This window comes from Cannabis sativa, chromosome X (genome assembly GCF_029168945.1).
Source record: "Cannabis sativa cultivar Pink pepper isolate KNU-18-1 chromosome X, ASM2916894v1, whole genome shotgun sequence".
NCBI lineage: Eukaryota > Viridiplantae > Streptophyta > Magnoliopsida > Rosales > Cannabaceae > Cannabis > Cannabis sativa.
The window spans coordinates 13684339-13695674 of NC_083610.1; the positions used below are offsets into that span (position 1 = coordinate 13684339).

Here is an 11336-nt window from a genome sequence, read left to right on the forward strand (position 1 = left end):
TTTCATGTATATATGTACAATATATATGTATATATAAATCTGTAATTTTAGAGATCCAAAATGTGACCATGAATCAGTCACAAACCAACTCATCATCACACTCACCAAACAGAGACTCAAAATCACCTAAGATTATATCAATTGAGTGTCTGAAAGAGACCTCCAGACCGACGACATAGACGAAGAACTTCGAATCAGAGGCTGACGGAGGTGGGTAGGTGGAGCTACAAAGAGAGATATCTTTGACATTTCTTATTTTTTTAAATGATTTATTTAAACATCAAATGTGAGATTTTAAAATCAAGTTTACAAATCTATAGAATTACAAATACCATAAAAAAACTTAAAAATCAAAATATGTCCGGTGTGTGGGTTGGAAGCCGAATCTCGTCAGCATCTATTCTTTGAATGCTGATTTTATAAACAGGTTGTGTATGAGATCTTCAGTTGGCTAGGATTTCAGGCTTGGAACTTGCAGTTCACATGCTGGAGAACTTGATAAAGTGGTGGTCATGCTGCTTGCTGCAGTTGTCTACCATATTTGGCTAAATAGAAATAAATGTGCACATGATAATAACCCTTACACAATTAGTCATATAGTCAAAGAGATTCAAAGGATTGTAAAGTATAGATTGTATAGCTATAGACAAATGAGGATTGACTCCAATAGCCAAAGTTTAATGAGTAGGTTGTTAACTTGATTTGTTGGCTGCTGTTGTGCCTCTGTTTTTTGTGGGGCTTTGTTTGTAACCTGCTTGTTGATTAATGAGAACCCTTCTCCTTTGATAAAAAAAAACTTAAAACTGCCATATCTTTTAGAAAAAGTTATAAAAAAAAATCATATTTGGTGTAATTTTTGGGGTAAATTAAAAAATATCTCTTTTATTTATCAATTAATTATTTCTATCTTTAATTTATATTCAATTGAAACAAACCTCTTTTTATGTATTGTACCCAAAATACCCCGACATAAGAGAGTCACATGGATAGTATTTTGAATTGACCGGGGCAAAATTGGTACAGTGTTAAAAAAAAAGGTAAAAATGATAGATTAAAAAAAAAAATTATTTACATCCCAAAAAAATTTAAAGACACTCCATTTTAATAATTTTTATTTGGGTTATTTGCGGCAAAACCTCCTAAAGTTGACAGGTTTTTGCAACTAAATCCCTAATCTAAAATTTTGGTGGTAAAACTACCTAAACCACTAGTCCGTTAGCAGTTAGCCCTTTCCATCCATTTTTGGCTGTTAAGTGCCAGGTTGGAATGTCCACGTGTACACAGTGTACACGTGGCACAATTTTATTAGTCCACGTAAAAATTTATTTAAAAATAAATAAAAAAATAAAAAAATATTTTAAAATTAAAAAAAAAAATTATAAATAAAAAATTAAATAATTTTTTTTTCCTTTCTTTCTTTTTCTTTGTCTTTCTTTTTTTTCTTTTCTTTCTTGCAAACAGTCTTTCTCGATCCCCCTCTCTCTCAGCACTCGATCCCCACCTCTCTCAATCTCAGCCATCACTCTCGCTCTATCACTCTGCCCAGACCACCGCCCACACCACAACCAACCTTACTCCGCCCAGACCACCCTTCCTCCACCCAGACCACCACTGCCCACCACAACCGAACTGCCCACACCACCAAAACCACATCTACACACCAAAACCATCACCGAAACCTCTTTTTCAGATCCAAACAAAACCCCACATCCAGATCTAAACACATCAAAGAGACCTCAGATTAAAGAGAAATAAAATCGCAACTAACGGAGAAAGAAAATCGCAAGGGCGAGAGAGAGGGCTTACTGAACACGAGGCTCGTGAGGTGTGGGGTTCTGCGATGGGGCTCGTGAGATCGGAGATCTGTCGATCTCCTCCTTGGTGTCAGTCGAGGCTTGTGAGGGTGGAGAACTGTGGTGGCCGCCCAAGGGGGTTTTGAAAACCCTAGATTGAAAACGAGAAAGAGAGAGGAGATCGAGAGAGAGTGATGTAGAGAGAGAGAGGGTTTGTGTTTATTTCAAACGAAAGAAAAAGAAAAAAACAGAAAAAAAAACAGAGAGGAGATCGAGAGAGAGTGATGTAAAGAGAGAGGGTTTGTTTCAGACGAAAGAAAAAGAAAAAACCAGAAAAAAAAAAGAAAGAAAAAGAAAAGGAAAGAAAGGAAAAAAAAAGAAAGAAAAAAAAAATATTTAATTTTTTATTTATAATTTTTTTTAATTTTAAATAATTTTTTTTAATTAATTTTTTAGGTGGACCAATAAAATTGTGCCACGTGTATACTGTGTACACGTGGACAATTCAACCTGGCACTTAACAGCCAAAAATGGATAGAAAGGGCTAATTGCTAACGGACTAGTGGTTTAGGTAGTTTTACCACCAAAATTTTAGATTAGGGGGTTAGTTGCAAAAACCTATCCACTTTAAGAGGTTTTGCCGCAAATAACCCTTTTTATTTTATATAAAATTTATATCTTTAAATATACTAAATTTTTTTAACTTTTTCTTCCAATTTATATTCTTAAAAAATATATCTATGAAACAAAAATAAATTATATTTTAAATATTATAACAAAAAATTTAAATTAAAAAATTATATGAAATTTTCTTAGAAAAAAATAAAAAAAAAATACATACATGAGTTAGAAAAAAAAATAAGTATTGAAATTAACATAAAATAATGTGAAGAAAAAATTTTAAAAAAATATTAAGAAAATTTTTTAAAAATTATTTAAGTTTATATTTTTTTTAATGATGGGGTGTGTATATCATTTTATAGGGTGCAAATAAAACTCCCTTAAAAAAAATAGTAAAAATAAAAGAAGATAATATAAAAGGGGTATAGAGTCTAATTTCGTTGTAATTTTATTAAGAGGAAATTACACTCTATACCCTTTTTATATTGTCCTCTTTTATTTTTACCTTTTTATTTAAAGTCTATCATTTTTACCTCTCTTTTTAAAATATTGTACTAATTTAAATTTGATTAGGGTTTATTTTATAAATATGGCTTTTTTGTGAGTGGTTTAGAAATATATGGAGAAATAAAAAATTTTTATAAAAACTGGAAAAATGAATAAAAAATTTAAAATATGGAAATAACTAATTAGTATATATAATCTCTCTCAACTAATGATTTAGAAAGTTGAGAACCCCCATTTTTTCTAGTGTTTTGCTTAAGCCAAGATTTTTTTTTTTTTTTTAGCAACAATCAAATTATTTTTTATTGTTTAATAGTCTAATTTTTTGTTTGACACCCAATAACAAATTTCTAAAGTTTTTTTTATAACTTTTAATATTCTACACAAATATTTATGAAGTTTTGTTATTGATCTTAACTTTTTTTTTTTTTTTAAATTTGGATTTTAAGTTTGTTAGTGTCACACATAATGAAATAACATATATATATATATATATATTTAGCTACTTACCCTAATTAATATGAAGAAAAAAAAATGTTAATTTTCAATATATAAAGATTAAAAAAAAAAAGTAACCTAATAGTCATATAAGTGATACTTTTTAACACCATATAATTAATTTGGAACCTTAAAAAAAGCAATAACAAAAAGAAAACGTAGTAGAAAAAAGTAAAAAAAAAAAATTATCCTGATACTTTTTGGACACTATAGAAATAACTATAAAAGTAACCTGGAACAATTAATAAAGATAATGATAAAAGGAACCTACTTATTTTAACATTATTAAAGTAACCTAAATAATTACATGCATAACAAATAGTAACCTAGTACTTTTAAATGCCATAAAAATTAACATATGCTAGCGACAACATCACAAAGTAACCCGATATATTTTTAATACCACTACCATTACACATGTAGTCTATTGGCAATATCAAAAAGTAACATAATATTTTTTTAACTCCACTACCATTACACATGCAACTTATTGGCAACATCAAAAAGTAACTCGATGATTCTAAAGTAACCTGGTACCTAGAATATTGAATTTAGTTGTGTGCTACATTTTGACTGATTTTAATGCAAACATAACATTTTTTTTCCTTTTTGTCTTTTATTATATTTTTGAAAGTAACTCGGTACTTGAAATATTAAATTTTCTTGTTATTCTATATATTTTTTACACATGTAACCTATTAATAACATCAAAAAGTAACTTGATATTTTCTAAAGTAACTTGGTACCTGGAATATTGAATTTTGTTAGTAACATAATTTTTTATCTTTTGTCTTTTATTTTGTTTTCTAGAGTAATTTGATACCTAAAATATGAAATTTTGTTGATGTGCTACATTTTTTACACATATGTAACCTATTCGCAACATCAAAAAGTAACCCAATATTTTTTAAAATAATTCGATACCTGAAATATTAAATTTGGTTGATGTGTTATATTTCTTACACATGTAACCTATTGACAAATCAAAAGTAACCTGATGTTTGCTAAAGTAACCTGGAACCTGAAATATTAAATTAGGTTTAGTGTGTTATATTTTGACTGGTTTTAATGCAAAAGTAACATGTTTTTTTGTTTTTGTCTTTTTGTCTTTTATCCTGCTTTCTAAAGTAACTTGGTACTTGAGAATTTAAATAAAATATCATTGCATTCCTTTATAAAATATAATATCAAAATCTTAATTTATATTCAAATAAATAAAAAAAATACTTTGTAATAATTAAGTTAAAAATAAAATAAACCTTCTACATATATTAATAAATATATTTTTTAAAGAAAAAATAAAATAGAAATTTAAGTTAAGAAAGAATGATTATGTAGAGTTAAAATAAATAAAATAATTATAATATAAAAATAATATAAATGTATATATATATATTAATGATTTGCTTTAAAAAATATTAGAAATCTCTAAACATAAGTTAATAAAATGAAAATGTGGCTTTATTTAATAAAAACTTAAAAATATGGAAATATTTTTCCATACAACTAACTTAAATTGTAAAAAGGCCATAAGTTAAGTAAATCTCTAATTTTTCCATATCTATGAAATTTAAGGAAAAAATGCCATATTCTACGTAATTTTCTCATTTGATTAATTGATTAATAAAAGTAGTATTTTTCAACTTACTCCTAATTTATACTAATGGTGTTGGTTGGGCCTAAGGGCCCATAAAGGATGAAGTGTAGGAAGCGGCGTTGCGTTTGCGTAACAAAATAACGACGAAGATTCCGAGATCGTCACATGGGAACGACGATGACATTTATGGAAGATTCATTGGAATCCGAACGAGTCGACTCAACGATTCGTCCCCCATTTCTCTAAACCAAATACTCTTTCCTTCTCCCATTCTCACCACATTCACTCCCACTGCTACTTCTTCTTCTCCTATTTCTTCCATTGTACGGAATACGGATCATCAGATTTGCAGGTCAGGTAACTTCTATTCTCAACGCCGCTACTCATTTGTGATCACAATCTTCTTATTCAATTCTTCGAACATTCATTTTTCTTGTTGATTTCCTCTAATTTCTGCTATGCATTTGCAAAATTTTCACGACCTAAGTAAGAAGTAAGAGTCTGTTCCATTGATCAATGACTCGGGGTTTTCATGAGAGTCAAACAATTGCATACGTTTTAAGTAGCGTTAGTGAAAATGTGAGACCCCGTTGCTTTGGATCCATGCTTGGCATCGCAGCTTTCTTAAAATTGAAGCTTCTTCTCACCATTGTTCCCCTAAATCTGAGTCCAGTTGTCTATGGATTGGCTTCACAACTCTTGTGTTTTGAATTTGTTTTATCTGCACAAAATCAGGCTTATGATTTGGACCATTGAAAGTCAATTGTGGACACTATACAGTACACAATGATCGGCAAGCAGCATCTGTTAACGTACATATACCTTTTACTTTACATCACCCTTTCATCTGGGGTTATTCTCTACAACAAGGTAAAGCTTAATTCATATTCTAACTGATACATTTGGCATTATTCCTCTAATATATGTGAATCAATGTTTTTTGTTATACGTATATTGTCTTCTTTTGTTTATTTGCAGTGGTTCCTCTCTACAAGGTACTTCAACTTTCCATATCCAATCACACTCACCATGATTCATATGGGTTTTTCTGGTGCTGTGGCCTTCTTTCTTATCCGTGTTGTCAAGGTATTATGAGACCCTTTCAAGCTTTCCATTTCATTATCTTATTTTAGTCACTACCTTTTACTTGCTTTCGGCCATCATCCTGCTTCTGATTCTCACCTTTTAGTACGAATTGTTAGTCTGCTAAAACTCATGGATCGTTGTCTATGTATCAAATAATCTGTTGCTGACATGGTTTTTATTCGACAGTTACTAGCCTTCCTTTTCAACAAAAAAAAATCAGTTATTAGCCTTGCAGTCTTGCAGAATAGGGTAGACAAATATTAGTTGGTCCCAGAACATATCTCTAATTTTTATGATTGTTGCGTTGCTCTTTATTTTGTTGGTCCACTTTGAATACTTTTCTTTTTATGTGTGTCTTCTGTAGTTTTATCTCTATCAAATGAGGTTGCACTTAGGTATACTGCCTCCATTGATCTTCTGTGTGCATCGGCAATCTGTTTCAATCTGCTACTTGTCTTTAACTTAATTCTAGTTAATATATAAGATATTTATCTTCTGTTGCTTGTGCAGGTTGTTTCTCCTATCAAAATGACCTTCAAAATGTAAATTCTTGAATAAGCAGCAGAATTTCTTCATGTCTCCGTAATTTTATCCTCTTCAGTAATCTTATTATTATTCTTTTTTTTTTTTTGTAGATACATGACTTGTGTGGTTCCCATAAGTGCCTTCTTTGCATCAAGTCTATGGTAAGCGTTTTTTACTGCTGAATGCATTCTAATGCTTATTAATAATTGTTTCTCCACTTTCAATTAGGTCAATGTGGCTTTATAAGTATTTTGAGCTAATGGAACTAGGAGTTTTTCATTAATCTAGTTTATAAATTTTAGCGAGAAATATAAGCACTCACGTCATGTGCTAACATATTTCATGGCATTTTTTTGAGGAAGTAATTACTACTATATTTCCTCCTCACCATGAATCCAGAATAATCTTTATGCTTATGAGCTACTACAGATGCCTGATAAGATGATTCTATCTTGACATTTCATCATTATACCGATGTCCTTTTATTGCAATTCCTTTTTTTTTTCCTTTTATTCCTGTTTTTAATGAACTCGTAAATGTGAAATTTATGTCAACTAAAGCCATACTTGTCTGTTCCTTAGACATTCTTGCTGCCAAGCATTTTTTTTTCAGGCTCAACTTTCTCACTCTGCACCGTTTATTAAAGTCTTTTTCTATAAATGTACAGGTTTGGCAATACTGCTTATTTGTTCATTTCTGTGGCCTTCATCCAGATGCTTAAAGCCCTAAGTATGTGAATTGCTTGTTTTTATTTTTCTTGTTTGTTTGAATGCTACTAAATAAGTGTCCTTTTCATCATTATTTGGAATTTGCAGTGCCTGTGGCAACATTCCTAGTAGCTGTGTTTTGTGGCACAGATGTTTTAAGGTGTGATGTGTTCTTAAACATGGTGCTTATCAGTGTTGGAGTGGCTGTATCTTCATATGGGGAAATTCATTTTAACATGACTGGTACTGTTTACCAAGTCATGGGAATTGTTGGAGAGGCCCTCAGGCTTGTATTGACACAAGTTCTTCTTCAGAACAAGGGTTTAACTCTAAATCCTGTTACCACTCTTTATTACATAGCACCATGCAGGTACTTGGCTGCAGCCGGCTTAAAATTTCTCCTCAAGTGTTCCATTTATGTGTCTTGTTCTTTTCCAGTGTTTGTGCACACATGTGTTTATATCTAGTTGTTTGGATATTTACATCAATTTTTTGCTGAGTTTCGGGATTGTTGCCAACTTTTTTTTTTGAAGAACTGACCTTCTAGTTTAAGGTGTTATCTTTGTTGTACTAATTTGTGGGGGTATCACCTCTTTTTTTTGGGTATTAACACAACATTCTTCCTGCAATGGTATATGCATTTCATGTATTGCTTTTGCATCAGGAATAAAAACATTAAATCTTAGTGCATGTCACATTACATTTCAAATATGTGTTATTATCCAATGATGTGCTCATTTTGTCTACTTTCTTTTGCAGCTTTGTGTTTCTCTCTATTCCTTGGTATATTTTGGAGAGTCCTGCATTAGAAGTTTCTCAGATTCAATTTAATTTCTGGATTTTTTTCTCAAATGCACTTGCTGCACTGGCATTGAATATTTCAACTTTCCTAGTCATTGGTAGAACTGGAGCAGTAACTATCCGAGTTGCTGGAGTCATGAAAGATTGGATATTGATTGCCCTGTCAACAGTTATATTTCCTGAGTCCATGATAACAGGTCTCAACATAACTGGTTATGCAATAGGTATGTCTTTTGCATAACTTTTTTTATTCTCATCCATATCTCGAACCATTGTATGACACAATTGGATATGTTTTGCAGCTTTATGTGGTGTTGTTGTGTACAACTACTTAAAGATGAGGGACTCTCGATCCTCTCAACTTCCTTCAGGAATTATCCCAGATAAAGCAGTGCAGGTGAATCCTCTAAACTTGTTATTTCTCTTTATTATCTGATAAGTATATCTCTTATTCACATAATGGATTTGGCTTATAAAATTTTACACTAACTTCAAACTTAATAAGAGAAAATGCAATGGGTAGTTGTTTCAAAAAGCCAAGTCATTGCTTTATTAGCAGCTTCTTAGTTGACTTGCCTCATTAATTACATCACTGCAGTATGTGGCCTACAGTATTTAGGCTATGTTTGATAGGAAAGAATGAGGGATTATGTATGATAGGGAACAACGATAAAATGATGGGAAGCTTAAGGCTATTTAGGAGGGATGATGAGGAAGTTAATTATTAAAATTACAATATTACTATTATTATTTTTCTTCTTCGGGCAATGAACAAATTCATTTAAAATAGAAGGAAAATTTGCAACATATATACCTTATGTTTTCGGTTTTATACATATACCACATTTTTTTATGATGGATTAAATACCTAAGGTTATATTTCCGTGTTACTTCCGTCACTACTAGTCCGTTAAATCCTATTCAAATATAAGAGTATTTGCGACATAAATACTTAATGTTTTTTGGTTTCACACTTATATACCATTTTTATTATTTTTTTTTGACATTTAATAACCTAAAGTTATATTTATGTTACTTACAGCCTGTTAAAACTTATTAAAACTCACTAAGTTGGCATGTGTTAATATATCAATGGTCCACTCATATATTTAATAAAATTACTTATTAAATAATTTTAAAATAAAAAAACTAAAAATTATTTATTTAATTAATAAAAATAATTGAAAGCAAAAATACTATTTATAGATAGATATATTTCTCCCTGTTTCTTTTTCTTCTCTTAAAATGTAAGTGTCCTTTTTTAATTTTAGGTTTTTAATCCACCGTGAAAAAGAAAAACAAGTGGTATATAAATGTATAAAACTAAAAAGATTAAGTATTTATGCTGCAAAAAATTCCCATGTTTGAATAGAAATTAACGAACTGATAGTATTGGAAATGTAACTTTAGGTATTTAATTTGTCAAAAGAAACATGTGGTATATAACTTATAAGTGTATAAAATTGAAAATATAAGGTATTTATGTTACAAATATCCCTAAATAGAAATAATATTGTCATACAGCCTGATAGAATGAGAATCCCTGAAAAGAGAAGGGATCTTATCTAGCTAACCACACACAAGTTTTTTATCCAGTTGAGGAGCATGCCGAACTAATTCATGTACAACTATAATGGCTGACCAATGAACATGAATTAGGGACACTACTGAAAAATTCAACATCAAACTTGCTAAATCCGCTAACAATGACCCATAGATCATTGTAAAAGGAAGGTTGTTAAGAAATAGTATCAATACCTGAAAAAAATCCTCCGACTCAATAAAAAGTAAAGTAAAACCAATTGTGAGAGCCCAATACAAAGCTACAAATAAAGCCACAAGTTCTACTTGTATCACCGAAAGATGTTCTCCCATAAGAGCCCAATCTAGAGCTACCATCAATTCTATTGCTTCTACTTGATCGAGTGTGAAACTTCTTACAATGACAACAAAGCTAATAATGAGTACTTATAAAAGTAATGTTCACCATAAAAACCATAAAAGTATTAATTATTAAAATGACAATATTACCATTTGTAACATATACAATGATTAATTTTTGCAGGGAAAATTTTCACATTTATTATATTTATGTCTTTTCTTCATATTTCCATTTTCCAATAATGGAGGGATTTAATTGTATAGATTTGGAGGGTGAAGGTCTCCCTCCATCTCTCCTCTCTCTTGCCAAACAATGGATTTATATTCACTTTAGAAGTTTGAACTTTGTCCTTCCATCTCTCCATTCATCCAAAAATCCTCCTTAAAGATTTGTTTGTATTCATATTCTATGATGTGTTAGGCTTATGAGTCCTATCCCATCTACATCTACTATGTTGGGATTAAGCTTTGGGGGAAATATGTTTAGGGTTGGATGTGTTAGAATAATAATAATAAAATAATGTATGGTGCAGGATCTGAAGATGGAGAAGTCATATGATCTGTACACACCGGATGACGAAGATGAGAAGAAGAAGAAGAGCAATGTGGGGAGAAGTGGATGGAATAGTTCCGGTCCAGATTCTCGAGTGGATGAAGAGGCACCTTTAATTCCTTCACTAAAATCCCAGCTTGGGAAAAGTTAGCAGCCAGCTTTAGGAGTGACCAAAGTATGAGATAGCAAGTTGACATTACAACACCATATCCTTTTTTTTAATTGGTTTTGTTAGAGCATCGTATAGTCAAAGTAGTTAGTGGTCTTTCATTGTAAAGGAAAACCTATTCTTTTAGTAAGTAATGAGGGATTATTTTTGACTGAATTCTCCTGGATTCCATTGTAAACATCAGTGGCATTTGGCAACTATTATTGTACCAGATTTCTAATCCCAATTCTTATTCTAATTCTAATGGATTCTTAAGCCAGGAGGAATACATAAATAATGCGTTCCAAGTAGGAAGGACTCTACTTCAAATTGACTTTTTTCCCTTTTTAAAAAAGTTAATAATGCATTAGCTTTCTTAAAGTTTATCTTTACAGAAAAATGACAAAATGGATAGAGCACAATACAATTTGAATTGAGAGGAAGTAAACACTATTCTTCTAAAGTAAACTATTTTTCTACTCTATTTTTAATATTTATACTCTACATAGCTTTGTTTTTTTTTAACTTTTCATGTGGTTAGAAATGTCCTTGAATTATTCATCTATATTAGTCATTCTATCAAGTTTTGTCATACGTGTCAAATAAAATAATGACATGATTG

The 11336-nt window shown here is 30.7% G+C and overlaps 1 protein-coding gene across 2 annotated transcripts; it reads left to right on the forward strand.

Annotated features, from left to right (window-relative positions):
* The first annotated feature begins 5138 nt into the window (after positions 1 to 5138).
* LOC133031827 (probable sugar phosphate/phosphate translocator At1g48230) lies at positions 5139 to 10979 on the forward strand. Of its 2 annotated transcripts, none has more exons than XM_061105535.1 (10): positions 5139 to 5370; positions 5749 to 5883; positions 5992 to 6099; positions 6610 to 6641; positions 6735 to 6785; positions 7292 to 7353; positions 7440 to 7701; positions 8091 to 8356; positions 8435 to 8529; positions 10547 to 10979. In XM_061105535.1, the coding sequence occupies exons 2-10, from the start codon at positions 5800 to 5802 to the stop codon at positions 10715 to 10717; spliced, it is 1131 nt and encodes a 376-aa protein (XP_060961518.1). In that variant the 5' UTR covers positions 5139 to 5370; positions 5749 to 5799; the 3' UTR covers positions 10718 to 10979. The 2 variants fall into 2 exon arrangements, with proteins under 2 accessions (XP_060961518.1, XP_060961519.1); XM_061105536.1 differs by having other exon boundaries at positions 5139 to 5365.
* The last annotated feature ends 357 nt before the right edge of the window (positions 10980 to 11336 follow it).

What these genes read in the sequence shown, in the direction of transcription:
- LOC133031827 (XM_061105535.1), top strand. Translation starts at nt 5,800, where the DNA reads ATGATCGGCAAGCAGCATCTGTTAACGTACATATACCTTTTACTTTAC. An exon ending in GGGTTATTCTCTACAACAAG is followed by an intron (nt 5,884 to 5,991) that starts GTAAAGCTTAAT and finishes GTTTATTTGCAG; the next exon opens with TGGTTCCTCTCTACAAGGTA. An exon ending in TTCTTATCCGTGTTGTCAAG is followed by an intron (nt 6,100 to 6,609) that starts GTATTATGAGAC and finishes TTGCTTGTGCAG; the next exon opens with GTTGTTTCTCCTATCAAAAT.